Here is an 18541-nt window from a genome sequence, read left to right as displayed (position 1 = left end):
ATTTAATGTTGTAAATTTACTGCAAATATGTAAATTTAAATATTGCGGATAACTGCACTTTTTGAAATTTCAAATAATACATAGGTGGCATCTTATTAATTAGTCACTTGGCAACTATTGAAATCTGTTCTTATCTTAAAAAATAACTGCAAAATTTAATTTTAAAAAGGTAACTAATACCAAGTGGCGATTCAGTATTTTGTTTTCACTTTAATTTAAAATTTAAATACATCTTTAATTGATTTTAGAAATTGTAAATTTTTAATTTTGAAACATAAAATATTTTAATGTAATTATTTTTTTTGGTAAATTTTAGATACAGATTTTTAAAAAGTTAAAATTATTTTTTGAATTTTAAAATTATTGAATTTTTGTGGTGCTGACACGGAATACTTTTTACTTTTTCTATTATATATAGATAGATTCAAATTAAAAAAACTGTAATAAAAGAAATATGAGATTATTTAGTTGGTTACTCAATTTTTTTCTTATTGCATGATAAATTTAGATACTAATTTGATAGATTTTTAAATGATTATATATATATGAATATGGTAGTTTGTTTTTGAAATGATCTTACTACATTGTATTTAGGCAGAGTATAACGTAGTTAACTACTATTAAAATTTGAATTCTTAAAAATGGTAAAAAGTTAAAGTAATAGTAAAAATTAGAGATTTAGTTTTTTTTTTTTCAGTTTTTTTTTTTTTTTTTTTTTTTTGTGTTTGCAATTTTTACTTTTTTTTAAAAATTTGAAATATGTTGGTCAGATTTTAATATTAATATTTTTGTATATTAATTTGCTTGAAATGTTTGGAGTCAAAGTGTGGCATTTGCTGTGAAATTGTCTCCGTTGGTGGATAATTCTTTTGTCTTAACCGTTGGACATTTATTTGGAGCATTACACCATTAGGAGTTAGTGCAATATGGCATTAGTGCCTACTTGATTGTCACTCATAATTCCTCTATTATACCTTGTAACCTATGTAATTCCTAAGGCCATTATCTTCACTATTTACTACCCCATTATCTTCCTATTCATTGCTAGGAAGACTCTCTCAACTATAAATAGTGGTGGTCTTCATTTGGTTTGTTACACACAACACACAAGAAAATATAGAGTGCATAAAAGTTAGTCAAAAAGAGAGTTCTTATTAGTTGAAGGGAGGTGTTCTTTTTTGTGGAGCTTTGGACTCAACTCTTGTCCAAAGTTGTTGAGTTATACTTTGTGAAGGTTGTTGTATCCTGGAGGGGACAAGTCAAAGAGGACTACTGTTGGACCGGTGAAAAACATTGGTTGCAGTGGGCTTGAATCTCCTTAAAGAGAGCGAAATATCCGCGCCTCAGCCTGAAGAGTGTTTTGTTTCTTCATTTTATTTTTCAATTGTAATCTTGCAATTTTATTATTTTGTAATTTTTCACTGACAATTTTAAGGAGATTCACCATGGATACAATTGAAAAAAATGCGGATGTCAAGATGGGAGACCTTAACAAGCCATTTCGGTTCAATGGTAACCATTTTAAGAGATGGAAGGGTAAAGTACTTTTCTACTAAAGTTTTCTCAATGTTTCTTATGTGTTAACTGAGAAGAATCCTAATAAAGTAGACATCACCTATATGAATGATCATGAAACTATTTCTCATCTAGAGAAAGTCAAAAAGTACGATGGTGATTCTTATAAGTGTCGGTATTATATTCTTAATTGTCTATCTGATAATTTTTATGATTAGAATCCTAGTAAAGTTTAAGGGAACTAGTTGATAAAGAGAACTTTGTTTTTCATAAAGAGTTTTCAGAGATACTTGAGAGCAGTTACCTCTTTTAAGAGGATATTTTGAGTAATTACCTCAAATTGAGAAATATTACGTTTTATACATTTGAGCATGAGTATGTATATTTATTGAGAATAGTATTGAACAACGATATGTGGATGAGTACAGACAACTCAAAATCCTCATAAACTATGTAGCCAACGTTAGTAATGGATCATACTTTTTAGATGACTGCTTATTGCTTTCGAGCAGAGCTTTAGTGTATCCACTTAGTTGATGTGTCCTATATCCCGACACTGACAACGTGGGCTAGACATTGTATCATCACGTTGCTCATAGTGATGGTTGTTGGCTAAAGAATCTCCCTAATAGTTTAACAAGTATTTTATTGTATTTTCTTATACATCCGTGAATTAGCCTCTTTTACTTGTAAAGCTTTAAATATTATATTTTTTACTTATGATTTGAGTTGAGGTGAGTAGTTCTTCAGCCTTATCAGTTCAGTTATTTATTCATTCAACTTTATTATATGTTCGTACATTCAATATACTAATGTCATTCAACCTGCATTTTTTTTATAATGCAAATACAGGTGTTCAGGATCATCAATAGACGCTTCGTTGAGATCACTTTGCTTTCCAGTTAGATTTTGGTGAACCTTCTTGCATTCTAGAGGACTCTAGTTAGGGTGTCATGGGTCTTGTCCTGAAATCCTTGTTGAACTACATAGGATTCATAGATAGATAGAGTTGAGGAGTCTCTCAGTACCTTCTTTTCCTTTAAGATGTTTTGCAAACTATTGTTATTGCATTGAGTATTTTTCAGACAGTATGAGTTGAACATTTTACAATTTTAATGATTTACTTCAATTTTAAGCTTTTAAATGTTCGATTCAATCTTTCGCAAAGTAGTTTGTCACTCCCCGAGGCTACCCTCTTAGCTTGACGTAACACGAAACATAGGATCACGAGTGACCCCAAGCTAACCCCGAGTCTGGCATATATCAAGCATACTAGAAATAACTGAGTAAAACATGTATTAAGCGGAAGCTAAAAATAATGGATATCTAAAAATGGGGAAAAACCCAACTAGCCTGAATATGTAAAACATACTAAGAGTTTAGTGATATTTGACAACCACTTAACAACTCAAGATGCATCTACTACTCTGTCTAAAAAGCCTCTAACTGAGTTGAGTTACTAGGACATGCCCCAACTAACTCTAACAAAACTGAAAATTGAAAGTAAAGACTAAAATGAAAACATGTTTATTATCCTTGAAATATGAAGACTCACCACTGAGGCAACTGAATGCGGACCGAAAATCGATCTATGCGTGATCTGGATGCAGAATACCTAAACCTACATCATGAAATGATGTAGCGCAGAATATGTGTCAGTACTTGGAATGTACTGAGCATGCACGATATAAATTTTAAGCTGAACAAATACATATAAGTTGAACAAAGCATAACTGAGCAGTGACGTAAACTGAGCAAGAATATAAATACTGAAACATAATTGGAAAAGCTAAATTGAATAAAATGACCAAGTACTAATCATGAAGATGACATGTTGAACTGTATACTGATATAACTGCTGAAAACATGGCCAAATGCACTAAAATTCTGACTATGGGAGTTACTATTAACCGACATAAACCACGTGAGCTAAACGTGGAGTCCGATGTATACGCCCCATCGAGAGGACCCAATATACCTTGCCATGGGTATAAAGGCATGACTGGCGTGATCACTAAATCTGATGCGCAACAGAGGGGACTTAAAATCCTACTCGAGCATGTAGTTCTGAGACTATGAGGGTACGCTGAACCCTAGTTCAACTCGGTGTTAAGCCTACTCCCAACTAGAAATGTGTACAATATAACATAACTGAAATATACAGGATAGATCAATATTTTGACATGCTAACTGAGAATGAAATATTTAAGTACTAATAATGGAACATTCAAACTCTGAGGCATGTATATTTGTTTATCTGACCTAGCCAGTGTAATTCATTAACTAACGAATCTACACAACTAGGGTTTTGAGTTTCATGCAAGGAACTAAGCAACTGTCACGACCCGAGCTACACCCTGGACGTGGCTGGCACTCGAGAACCATTGTTGTTCCTCAAGTGAACCTTCATTCTGGCCGACTACAAGCGGAAGACTAACTCAAGCATACAAAGCTTAAAATAAAATAAAATTCATTGAAACTCAAATAATTAACTCAGAATATAATCGTATATTCAACTAGCCAAAACTAGGCAACTTAAGTCTTCAAAACATTTAACAAGATATATAAAACAGACTTCTGAAACTCTATTGTCTATCTATGAAGCCTCTAACTGACAAAGATGGAATTCGGTACAAGACCCATGACATCCTAACAACTGATATAACTGAAAGTACAAGTGGAACCCTTTGAAAGTAAGGAGACTCACCATAGATAACTCGAACTGCATGTGGTATCAAAGAAACGCCTGTTGATGACCCTGAATACCTGTATTTCCATCATGAAATGATATAGGCTAAATGGCTCAGTACGTGGAATGTACGAGCATATAAGGAGAATTCTAAAGCATAAATATAGGCTTGAACTTAATAAGAAGGAAACATATTTACCTCTTCTGAACTCACTCAATTCAACTCAAGAATAAAATACTCAACTCAAAGATAAAATATTCAACTCAGTGAAATAAGGCTCAACTCAATAATAAGATATTCAACTCAGTGAAATAAGGCTCAACTCAATAATAAGATATTCAACTCAGTGAAATAAGGCTCAACTCAATAATAAGACACTCGATTCTTGGTACTCAAACTCTGGATACTCAACTCTGGATACCCAACTCAATATAAAGAAACAATAAGAGATGCAATATATCGAAAGCTTTTAAAACAGTAGAAAGCAACTCATTGTATTTAAGAATACAATATACTCAGTTTGTATGCAAGGATACAATATAAACTCTGTTTGTTTATGAAAATACAAGTAAAATCTGTGTACATAAAAATATAAATATCTCTGTGGGAGTTTCTCTAACCCACAACCATCACTATGAGCTATGTGATGATACAACGTTTCACCCACGCTGCCAGAACTGTCCTATACTTTGCTAGGTTATAAGACCTACTCAATAAGTGGATCCACTAGTCTATGCTAAAAAGCATTAATGAATCATCTAAAAAGTATGACCCTTTCTACCCACGTTGGCCACATGGTTTATGAGGGCTGTGAGTTATCTGAACTCTCCCCCATATCGGTGCTCAATACTACTCTCAAAATATACTAGCTCATATGTTTAAAAACATAACTCTTATTGTGGTTTGAGATTATTACTCAAAAATCTTTCTCTTAAAAAAGATGGTACTCAAACTGCTCAAAACTCTTTTAGAAATCTCAGTTTCCTCTCATCTTAAATGTGAAAACATTTACTCTTGGAAATACTTAGTTCTCATATATCATTTTAAAGAAAATGAACTCAACTCTACTCTTTCTCAAAAACATTTCAAAATCATATTATAATATGATCATTGATGACTCGGGAAGTCATACTGCATAAACATTGATGGTATATCTAGATACCATGTTGCTTATACATTGATGACATACTCGATTGTCATACTAATCATGCTTTAGAAAACTCTTTTCTCAAAACTCATCTTTACTTTCTCAAAACTCAGTTTAAGAACTCAAGTGTTGGCTTTAAAAAAAGCTTTTTAAAATTTATAACTCAAATCATAGGGTTCATGCAGAATTATGAACATTAACGACTCAACTCAGGGATCTTAATAGAAATAAAGTACCTTAGTACTCAGAACTCAAGACTCAATGATACTACTCATATCTAGACTGCTCGACTTATAGGGTTCATGGAAAATTATGGGCATGAACAACTCAACTCAAGGACATCATGGGTAACATATAATAGTCCCATGATTAGGAATATAATCTCAAAGGGATTTGAAACTCAATACTCAAGACTTAGAACTTGAAGTTACTACTCCTCTCAAAGATACTCAACTTATGGAGTTCATGCGAAATTTATAGGCATGAACGACTCGACTCAAGGGTCAAAATATCAATAAGAAACTCATGTATACAACTCTTCTCATTCTCATACTTACTTACTCAAAACTTAACTCAAATAGATGATGGATCTCAAAGGATTCACAATTGAACTCAAAGGCTTTCTTGAACTCTACTCTTAACTCTCTCTTGAATGTGAATTATGAATTCAAGAGTTATGATTCATGATATGAAGGATCTCAATAACAATATAGCAATTCGATAATTAGGAATAGAACTTTTAAAAGAAACATGAACTCAGGAACTCAAAATCAACTTATCTCAACAATACTCAAATCTAGGGGTAGAATCCTAGATTTCTCTTTTACTGATTTGAAAGTAGATGTAGGGCGTGAGGACAAACTATTCCAACACTATGATACCCTTACATACCTAGAAGAACAAGGTTCTTGAAGAATATTGAAGAAGAACTTGATTAGAAACCTTGAAACCCTAGCTTGAAGGTAAACGATAAAGAAAACGTTTCTTTAGATTCTTGAATTAGTTTATAGAAATCTCTATGGCCAAGAATTATGATTTTCATTGCTGATTCATAATTGTATATAGGAATTTGAGTTGAAAAAAATGGAATTCTTGGAGAAAGACTTACCTTGAAGAAGATTCTTGAAAAAGATTGAAAGAATCTTGAATGGGATCTTCTACTTTGATTTTTCCTTAGGGTTTTGTCTTAGGATTTGAGATAGAAGAGAATGATGGATTTAAAGATGAAAATCTGATTGTTTTGAGTCTTTTATTAGTCAAGAAATTCATTTAGGATTTTCTTGGAGGTAAAAAGACAAAAACGATTCTTTTTAATGCTTTCCCATAGGCTAATTCGTAACAGCACTGTACAGGTTATTAAAATAGTCATAACTTTTTACTCAGAAATTGGATTGACGCGAAATTGGCAGTGTTGGAAAGTAGATTCAAATACCTTTAATTGGATAGGCTATGGGTCACGTAACTCTTGATATTCTAAGAGATATGATTGTTCGAAGTTGACCCAAGTAGAATCTTACATCAATACTTAATCGATAAGGAAACTTCAGAACACTTATCAAGAACTCATCAAAAAACTTAAATCCTTAAATTTCAAGAACGAAATTATGCTGAATAAATCATGATTAGCGTGTGTGTGAACGAACCCAACACTATGGAAGCTTACATATCTGAAGGAACTAGGTTCTTGGCGAAATCTTGAATTTCTTGAACGAACGCTTGAAACTTTGAACTTTTTCTCCTCTTGAATCTAATTGTAATGAGCTTAGACTCATAAAACCTTACTAAAAATGCTTAAATCTGATTGGGTAAGGAAAAGACCAAAATACCTCTCATATTTTCGAGTAACTTTTCTTAATTGGGCAGCCTGACTTCAAAAGGACATATCACACTTATACGACCTCGAAAGTGAGCAAACTTGGTGGCGTTGAAATAATAATTCAAAGAAATTTCCTACGGTATCTTGTAGCACACCTAACTCATCATATGCTAGGAGTTATGGTCGTTTGAAGTTGACCTAAAACTCATACTTAGCTTAACTTGCCAAATTTCAGATTTTGCTATTTCTAGTTTAGTTCTTTTTGGAACTCAAGGTGCTACATCTAGTGACCTTAACACTCAAGAAATTTTAAATTCCTTAGTAAAATCCTACTCACAACGAAGGATGGTTCGAGTCTCAGTCTGGGTATGGAATGGGGTTACTCTTACTAAGGTTTGAGTCTAATGGTATGATCTTACTATATTCAAGTTTAACCCAAATCCTTAGGTTCTGGTTCTATACCTCTCTTTAGGGAATCTCATCCCAAGACTATTACTCTTTACCACCACATTAGGCTCATATTAAGAACCACCTAATGATTAACAACACCACATTCAAGCTTCGTACTCTAACAACTCCATGGACTCTTACTAACTAACTCCTTCGGAATCAACTAAGGGCTCTCATTTAACTATTTCTCATAGTAAAACCTCATCCTCCTTATTTACAAGCTTAGATGGAATTATCACACCATCACTATCACGATAAGAACATCAACCTCCTCTTTCTAACATCACTCCATTACTAAAAGGACCTCTAAAAAGATATCCCCAAACTCTTTGGAACTCATTACTATCTTATTCTCAAACACTTGACTTGATTTGTCATCTTATCATCTCCCCCTTAGGTCTAAGCTGACACTGTTATGCCGTAATTTTAACATCTTTAGCAAAATCACTTTTTGAAATGTTCAAAGTATAAAACAATTTGAGAAAAATACTTAGAAAGAGTCGCCACTTAATTTTGTAAAGAAATTAAGAAAACTTAATTTAAAAAGACTCTAACAGATTAAGTCTTAATAAATTTAGAGAAAATGGGTAAGAGGTTCTTATTTACACTTCAAGAAGGTTTTTAAGGCATTTGAAGCGCCCGCTAACACGCGGTTATCCTACGACTTAGATTAAATACATTTTGACTATTTTTTAGAAAAAAGATTAACTTGAGGAAATAGTTAAACAAAAAAAATTATTATTTTTTTAAGAAAAGAGGATATTAATTGAAATATTTGAATCAAATTGCAAGTAAATAGAATTTTACCAAAACTAGATTAATTTGAATATTTTTTTTAATCATCTTAATAATAATTTGAACCAATTTGATTAATTAAAGCATGAAAAACTATTTTAAATAAAAAAGTTTTGACTAAAGATAAAAAATAAAAATACAAGAGTTGATAAAAAATGAATTATATTAAAATAAACTAACATAAAAAATATAGTTCATCTTTTGGGGAATTCAACTAGGTTGTTTAAAGTTAGAGTTAATAAAAAAAACTAACAATAAATAATCACGATTAACCTTTTTTGGGCCAAACTCGTTGCTGATTTGGGCTTTGGCCCATGTATACGAGATATGTATATAGTCCATTTTTTAGCTTCCAAGACCTGTTCATCAACTTCACAATTTGCTATGGGGCCGACTCGAGAGGAAAACAAATATTTGGGGGGCCTTTAAGGTCCATCCGAAATGCAAGGAGGAGGAGAGTCCATCATGGACTCAAAGCATATTCACATGCAACAGAAAGATAGACACATAAGTAAGGATCATAATAATTCAATTGAAAAATACAAGGAGAGTGGCAACAAACCACTACTGACATCAACTTCATTACCACATAACTCAATTATTTCAAACAATATCAAGTGAAGTATCTCAATCTCAACATAATAAATAAACTTGAAGCTAGAACAATACAATCACTCTAACAAAAATGTAAATTCGTATCAATGAACCAATATTGCTACAACGCGTTGGACAGAAACCACAAACTAGACCAAAAGAAATAAAATAAACAAGCCCCCTAGACATGGTAACCAGCAGCACTAGATGACAAGTGTGTTTTCTACAATGAAATAAAGGATGAGGGTCCATTCTTTCCTAATAACTAAAGAAACATAAACGGCCCCCACTTGGCAGAAGAAAAAAGCATATATTAATTGGTTATTTGAACAATAACAAATACACTAGAGAGGATTACATTTAAGCTTATCACCAGGGGCCTTTTCTAAGGATAAAATCATAGTACAACACATCAAACTAATTTAAGGATACACATATACCCAAGGAACTTGGAAAGAAACTTCGAAGAAATAAAATCAGGCCACATGAACCCACTAAATGATGCTATTGATTTTAAATATTAAGATTTACCACGGCTAACCTTCAGTCCTACCAAGAACTAAACAAGCTATCTTTTAACCAAAACTAAACATTTAAAACTTGAAAACTCAAAGGATCAGATCGCAATCAGAAACAATAGACAAAAATACATAATGACTAAGTTAGAAGATATAACTACCAATAGATGAGTCACAACACTTAGTTTGCAAGTAACGAGAGTAAAAACAATCAATTATCAGATTATGGAAATCAAAATCATCTATAGAAGATGATTTCGGACTTCACGATTGAACCGCAACTCTCATAGTTTACCAGACGAGATCAACAATAAAACTAAAAGAAAATAGGAAGAAATTGATTCAACGAAAAGAAAATAGGCAGCCGGCGTGGGGTACTGTTCACGCCGTTTGAAGTTGCACTGATGTTGACGTTGTCAGGGCTCTCTGCGATTTGGTGGGATTTTCCGGATTTGCTGGGATTTTCGTGTGAAGAAGAAGCATGCGTAGGGGTCGGTCGGGTTTGGCTCTATCGTTGTTGGGCTAGGAATGTTGTAATGTATGGGGAAAAAATGGGCTGGGAGAATTGGAAAACAAATGTGTAAATTCCATATATGACATATATTATAGTACTATTTTCAAGCTATAGCAGTAGATTTAGACTTTCAAGCTATAGCATTATTAATTTCAGGTTATAACAAATTTACAAAAAAAAGAAATGTTTTTATTAATTGGAAAAAACTTTTTTTAAAAAAAGATAAACGAAAATTTTAAAAAAAAACGGAATTAGAAATAATAAAGAAAAAAACTATGGAAATAGATGTATTAATTAAATTTGAATTGATTGATGATAATTATTAATTAGCATACATTTAGGAGATTCAAACTAATTAGGAATATTTGTTTTCCTTAATTCACTCTAATCTGTTAAAATTAATTAAAAAGTCTTATTTTATCCATTTTCAAAAAAAAATAAAAATCAGATGTAATTGATGTTGGTGCAACATTTAATGATCTCTGTTTTAAATTGTAAGATTCGTTTATTCCAGTATTTATACAGATTGTATACAACTTCATACATTTTTAAAAATACTTAATCCACACTTGTTAAGACAATATAATTTACAATTAGGTTGTAAATTGTCCAGGATGAAAAAAATGTACAAACAAAAATGTAATTAAGGTTGTTACAAAATACAATTATCACTATTTTACATTGGCATAATCGTTTATACAAGGTATTTATACATGTTGGATACCAACTTCATTTATTTTTTATTTTTTTATTTTTTTGTGTTAGAATATGAATTTGGATGCCAAAGGTGTACATTTTGGATACCAATTATAAGTCAGAGTTAGTTCATGAACTCTAAATTAGTAGTATGATTTCTTTCTAGTTAATAAGACAATGTAAAATCATAAACTATAAATGTTGAATCCAATTTGTATGCATTTTGTATATAACTGTTATCCCGAGAATTATTATAGTCAATGTGTAATTTATCTTTAGAATGGTGTATCTATTTTGAATGCAGTCTGTATATAACTAGTATCCTGCGATTACAATAGTCAATCTGTAATTCATATGTAATTGGTATCTTTTTGAAATAAAATAGTGGATATTATATATATCAAATACTTAAAGCTGTAACAAACACAAAAATATCGTCCAAAAGTAAAAAAAACAATGTAATTCTAAAAAGTCTAAGGTGCAATCAACTATCTCAAATTTGATCTCCGTGGTCTTGGTGTGGGATAATTGATGGTATTCGGAGCATGTTCTTTTACTATGCGGGGTCAATCAAATTTGCTAGCAACAGTGCCAGTTACTTCACTCTCACTGATCGCGCCATCATCATTCTTTGTTTTTCCATAATGCCATATGATTGTGGCATACCTTTGACGATGATACTTTGCATCGATATTAACAGAATGCATATCCAAAACTCCATTACTGATGTATTCATCAAATAGACACGTGTACAAACCACAATCACTGAAAAATAATTGAAAGAAAAATCATTTTATACCATTTTCATACCAATGTTAAAAATTTAAATACATTAATGAAGAAATTGAAAAAGAAACCTTCCTATTAGAAAAAATTCCAATTTCATATCAATATTAGTCATAATTCATACAAAACAGGGTAATTTAACAATTCATACCATTTGCATACCAATTTAACAACTCATACCATTGGGCTACTGATATCAAACCAATGTCAAAACACAATTCATACCATTTGCATACCATTACTATATCACATTTCATATAATATCCCAAAATCATATATTAAAGTCAGATTCATATAAATATTATTCACATTTCGTACAAGTTTCACCCAAACAAAAGTTTCAAAACAACAATAAGCATAATGTGATATTTTTAGCAAAATAATCACTAATTTGAATAATGTGAAAATAAATTAAATATAATACTTACCCTAACAACTTTTTTTGCCTTTTTTGGATATTCGAATTTCTGATTCATTCTTTTTTGTTGTTCTTCTTGTTGATGGTTTTGAAGATTGAGTAATTTCTACATTTGTTCCTTTTTTTCTTTTTTTTCTTTTTTATTTCACTAACAAAATCAGAATTCGAATCAAAAGGGGTTTCTACAATTTTCCCCTTTCTCTTCTTTCCCTTTTGATTTGCCGGACTCACCATTTTCTTTGCTTAGTTTTTTTTCTCCTTTTGATCCTTCGACTGAGAGGAACCACACTTTGCTGGAATTTCAACATTCTTCGTGTGTAGATCTCATCCCACCATTAAATCATATAAATGTGGGAGTTCTACTGATTTTCTTTTTGAATGAAGAAGACGAACGTTGAAGATGGTGATAGAGAAAAATTTAGTTCTCTGTAAAAGAGAAACGTGGGGGTGGGGGTGGGGGTGTGGGATTTACGCGTGGGTAAAAGAGGAAGGTGGGGGTTGCTGTGTGAAATCTGGAAAAAAATTCCTAAAATGGTGTAAGAGATAATGACAATTGATTCTCTAATATTAATGTTATCCCTAAAATGGTGGAAGAGATAATGACAATTGATTCTCTAATATTAATGTTATTTCTCTTACTTATTAATTATAATGTAATTATAAAAATAATAACTAATTAATTAAATAAAATTATAAATTAAAACTAATCTGTTAATATTTGTAATTAAATTGTTATAAGTAGTAATATAAAAAAAGTACATCTAAAGGCTGTAATATTAAGCCTTAAATAGATATATGAGGTAATTTTTCCAAAACAAAAGGGGACTGCTGAAAAAAAGGAAATGGGCTGGAAAAAGTCGGCCCACCTTTGGGTCTTTGGAATTGTTGCTTGTAATGGTGGGCTGCTGATAGAGTTGTAATGGGCTGCTGATAATAATGAGTTAAGAAGGGGAGTGAAAAGATTGCCAAATGAATTTAATGAAGTTAACCAAATTGAGTTGATTTGCAAATTTGGTTTAAAGTTTGGATAAGATGAATTAATATTAATTAATTAACGAGCTTCTTAATCTTAACGAAATAAAATAATTAACTTAATTATAAACTATTAACTAAAAATATATGCCAACTTAAAGTAAACTAATTTAATAAAACATTCAACTAAAAAATAAAAAATATTTTTGGGATAATTTTCGAATATTTAAAAATATACTAATTATGTACGTAATTATATAAAACACATACATTATTTAAAAAATATAAAAATGATACAACTATTTAAAATAGCTTCAAAACTATATTTATTTATTTTGAAATTTTATAAAACTAAGTATTTTAAATCGTTTGAAATTGAAGAAGCTCGATAATTAATACACAATGTTGAGGTCCAAAATTGGGTGTCAACAGACACTTGAAAGCTATGGACCTATTCCTTCAGCTCGTTGATATTTGTTGATTATTTTTAGAAATGATATGCAGGTTATTTTTAATTTTCTTTATGTCTTTATTTTATTTATTTATTTTTGTTAGAGTAAGAAATATCATGATCCTTGGCATGTTATCTAAGATTCCTATATTATCTCCATGTGTACAAAATATAGATTTTAAATTCTTTTGCTTAATTCATTAATTAGTACAGTTGGATGTTTTGATTTTCTTCCAAGTGTTTCGTAAGGGCTACTTAAAAATGCTTTAATATCTTAGTTTGAGTTTTTCGTTCGACATTAGCACGCTTTATATGTTAAATATTAAATTTGATATATAATGTTACTTAATTAGTACTATAATATCGCTTAAAGTCGAATGTCTTACTAATTCATTTTATCTTCTCTTTATTTGCATGAATTCTTTGGAACAAAAATGGAGTCCCAATTAAGGACTCTCGCGAAATCAAGTCTCATAGACTTAACATTATCCTCACACCCGCACATGGAGTCTTCACTACCTCTTTGACCATTCAAAATTGCAAGCAAAGCAAGTGGTCCTATCTTGGAGTCACTTATGGCTACTCACATTTTTGCATTATTTGTTTACGCGTTTTTCTTTACATGTTATCCTTGCTTGTGTGATTTTTCTAGTTTGGATTCATAATAGTTGACTTAACATAGATGTTTGAGTTTGGATACCTTTAGTTAGAAACAAACCTTTATAGTTACTTTAGCTTTTATGAACTTCATTTGACAAACATTTTTTTAAATTTGCACCACTTTAAACTCACTAATTTATTAAGTTTTGTTCAAACTTGATAGTGTATTTAAAAAAAAAAAAAAGTTCTAAACTCCTATCTTTCTAAAAAAAAAAAAATACTTTTCTAAAGGAAACACTTTGTCAATAAATGAGAGCAAATACCTTTTTTTTAATTACCTTTCTTTTAGCCATTGGATTACTAAATTTGTCTAAATTCACCAAGACGAGTTACTTTTTCTTAAATCTTTATCATTCTATTACAATTACAAAAGAGCTTTCACAATTAAAAAAATGTTTCCAATTTGATTATTCAATCACTTAATCTTTAGCACTCATATCATTATTTTAAAATTAATTAACCTAAGTTTGGTCGGTTAACTGTTTTTTTTTACGGATCTTAAAGGATGTTTTACCCCTTCCCTTTAGGATAACTAGAACCCTTACCTAGAATCATGCAAGTTAAGTAGACCATTTAATTGAAGTCATTTTATTATTAGCTAGTTAAATATTTAGGTGTCCTAATTCACCATAATTAATTAGGTGGCGACTTCTTAAGTTAGTTAATAATTTGGAAATCACCAATATGTTGTACACCATTTGGATCTCGAGTTAAAATGGGGTATAACACATATATTTTTTAATAAAAATAATACAGTACAATACATTACAATACAACGCAACACAATACAATACGTTATGTAATCATATGCAATAACCATTCAAATATAAATTTTCAACCACCCATACATACGATACATTTTATTCATAAAGAAAATACACATAAATAAATTTTCATACCCTACAAAATTTTTAAAGACCACAATAATTCTTGAGATTAATTCCATTTTTATCACCTGACATAGTTTATTTATGAAATTCAAGCAAGTTAAAAGGCTTGAAGAGTAAAGGGTGGTCTTCATCCACTAATTCTTTTGGGGTCCTTCACAGTATAATCTGGATGTGGTATGGAAAATAATTGAATAGATAATCTATCTTTGTCTCTTGTTGGTACTACTCTGTGTTCAGCAGATGTCAAACTATTATTTGTCCATGCCTGTATAAATCCACAACATCGACACATAAAAAGCATTAGTGATTTCTTTCACAGAGAAAGGGCAGCACCTCAAGGGGATGTTAGGAAAACAATCTAATCTAATAGAAAATATTAGTGATTTTTTCTCGATCAAGCCCGCATCGTAATCTATAAATCACATACAAACAATCTTATCGTTACTTCAAAATTGCTCTGATCTTAGCTTCTAGTTGGGCTTAAATAATCAATCATACAAAAAAAATCTCTATTTCTTTTATTCTCCTCTTCTATAGCATCAACCCACCCCCTCACACACAAAATAATAAAGAGTTAAGCGTCAAAAATACACATAAACAAATAATTTAGGTGTATTTTTTACCTCGGTACTCAAAAATAAATAATAACTTACCATGAAATCATTTGCTGATAAAACGATATAGGAATTTGGTGATGTATTATTGAGCTCTATCCACTCTCCATTTTTGTAGAGAACTTGCAATCCATTTTGATTTTGTTTAATTATAGTCAAGTAGCCACTATCTGTGTGGGGAGGTAATTTTGATTTGTTCTCACCTTCACCTTTAATTACCTTGTAATTAGTAAATCTTGACACAAAAAAATTGGAACTCAAGATTTCATCAATGTAATTTTTTAGCCCAAGACTCTCCAAAACCATTTTTGTCACCATTTCATACAATTCCATAAGTTGCTTGAAGTAGGACTTTGCCACATTGCTGCCAAATTAAAACATACAAAACTTATATAATGGTAATGCAATATTGTGATATTACTCAAAATTATGTAAGAAATACACTTAGGGTGTGTTTGGTACGAAGGAAAATATTTTCTGGAATATGTTTTTTAATTTCCCATGTTTGGTTGACTTTAATTATTTGGAAAATGTTTTCCAAATCAACTTATTTTCCTCAAATTTAAGGAAAATGATTTCCCTTAAAAATTAAGGAAAACATTTTCGAAACTTCTACTTCATGCTTAAATTATAATATTTTTTTACCCCTACTACCAAACCAGCCCGCCACCCCTGTCAACTTTTATTTTATTTAAAAAATTACTTTTGAAAAATATTTCAGGGTCGGAAGTCTGGGTGGGGTCCTAGGTCAGATCTCTGGGTCGGATTTTGAACGGTCATCAAGGTCATGTCCTAGTTCGGGTGTTACGGTCGGGTCCTAGATTGATTATTGGGGTTGATTTTCGGGTTAAAAGTTATTTTCCTAAAGAGTATTTTCTAGTCTTAAGCGAAAAATAAAAGATATTTTCTGGAAAAAAAATTCATTCACCAACCAAACATTAAAAAATAGTTTCTACTCATCAACTAAATATGAGAAAATAAGTTAGAAATCCACTTGTTTTCCAAGAAAACATTTTCCTTCATACCAAACACACCCTTAATATATATGTATAGATAGCTAGTATACATACTCGAGCGATGTGCGGAAAATATTAATATGTTATTTTTAATCTTACCCCTACCCATGCCCCTACCCGACCCTCCCCATTCAAAAAAATAAATTAAAATTTTAAATTTTCTTATTTTTAAAATTTCAAATATATTTTTATCACTACCACCAAACTAGCTCCCCCCCCCCCCCCCTCCCCTCAAACATAAAAAAAAAAATTAAAATTATTTTTGAAAATTTTTTAAATCTTAAATTTTTTTTACCTCACCAACCCCTACCACCCCTACTCCCTACCCCCTCACCCGCCACCCCCCTCAATTTTTTTAAAAAAAAATTATATGTGGGAAATATTTCAAATTTAAAGAATTTTCATTTTTACCCCACCCCGTACCCCTCCCCCCCCCCCCCCCAAAGTCATTCCCATCAAAAAAAATTATTTTCCTAAAGAGTATTTTCTAGTCTCAAGAGAAAATAAAAGATATTTTTTCAGAAAATATTTTTCATTCACCAACCAAACATGAGAAAATAAGTTAGAAATCCACTTGTTTTCCAAGAAAACATTTTCCTTCATACCAAACACACCCTTAATATATAATGTATATATACCTAGTATACATACTCGCGCGATGTGTGAAAAATATTTAAATGTTATTTTTAATCATTTTAGATTGTGATATCTTGTTCGAGCATGTTAAATCATGTCCAACTATTGCATTGTTACTCAATGAAATGTACTCCCCTCCATCCCTTCACATACCCGTAACCAATTCTATATGAATATCGACAATGAATCATGTGATTAGATTGTTTATATTGATTTTATTAGCTTATCACTTGGATATAATTATTAAATACTCTTCTAATTAATATAAATTAGATATATTTATTTTGTTTACTCATGAGTTCTTAATTTTTATTTTATTAATGATCACATCTCTTTTATATAAAATGTATGGACAATAAGATACTTAATTTTCACCTTTAGTGATGGAATGAATATTATCTCTATAATTTAACTAAAGATTCCTGATTCTAGCCTTAGGAATAAAAACAATTCTAGTAGAAAACGTTTCTCTTTTTAATGCATCTTACACTATCGTGACTCCATATTATTAATCTGAATCCCAAAATAAATACCGAATACATAATGAAAAAAAAAATCTCCTACAAATATATGAGCAAGAATAATTGGTGTACTAACATGACTAAAACTAAATGATATCACCTACATAAATCTTATTCTTTCAAATATCATTAATGAAAAATGACTTTCATAATACCAAGCACATTATATATAATTAAAAGAAGTAATACATACCTAAAGTTAGGGTTTCCATCAGACCAAAAGGTATTGGCAAATGTTTCAACACTATTTGGGAGGACCAAATCAGCAGAGCTCACACTACCATAGAGTGGTATACTTGGAATTTTCCCATCATATATATGAAAGGGTTTTTCTCTATATTCTATCAATTTGGACAATGGAAAATCAAATACTTCTTTTAAATTATCAAACATGCCCTCTCTAATTTCATTTGGAACTTTGTCATATATTGCTTCAAAACAACCAAATTCTTGTAAGGCTTCAAAAACTTGAACTTTTGTTGATTCCCATTGTGGAGTGTTTGGTTTTAGCTCAAGATTGCAAAAATCTATGGTGGGAATCTTAACTTTAGTAGATGCCATTGATGAATAAATTAAAAAGAGAGGAAATAGAAAGAAATAAAGAAGGAGAAATACTTTACAATATGAAAATTAAAGAGGGAATAGAGATTATATATAGAGCGCCCCAACCCAGTCTCTGAAATTTTGCCTCTGGCGCCCTGCGCCACTCAGAGCGCCAAGGACGCCAGGTCCTCTACTTTTTCCCACTTCATTCCGTACTAGTTGCCTAGCAACGTACCTATATTTTCTAGTTGATTTCTACAAAACAAAAATGTTGAGGAAGAAAGAAAATGAGTGTACAC

The 18541-nt window shown here is 31.0% G+C and overlaps 1 protein-coding gene across 1 annotated transcript; it reads right to left on the bottom strand.

Annotated features, from left to right (window-relative positions):
* Window positions 1-15039: 15039 nt before the first annotated feature.
* Window positions 15040-18316, bottom strand: LOC125837873 (probable 2-oxoglutarate-dependent dioxygenase AOP1.2). The gene is made up of 3 exons (XM_049516946.1): window positions 17893-18316; window positions 15566-15890; window positions 15040-15177 (listed from the first exon to the last, which is right to left on the bottom strand). Exons 1-3 carry the CDS (start codon window positions 18258-18260, stop codon window positions 15040-15042), a joined length of 831 nt encoding a protein of 276 aa, XP_049372903.1. The 5' UTR covers window positions 18261-18316.
* Window positions 18317-18541: the final 225 nt, after the last annotated feature.

The sequence above is a fragment of the Solanum verrucosum genome, unplaced genomic scaffold, assembly GCF_900185275.1.
Source record: "Solanum verrucosum unplaced genomic scaffold, falcon-dt-bn FXZP01000284.1, whole genome shotgun sequence".
In the NCBI taxonomy this organism is placed as follows: Eukaryota; Viridiplantae; Streptophyta; class Magnoliopsida; order Solanales; family Solanaceae; genus Solanum; species Solanum verrucosum.
The sequence above is the reverse complement of the archived record's forward strand: the minus strand, read 5'-3'. Positions and strand labels throughout refer to the sequence as shown.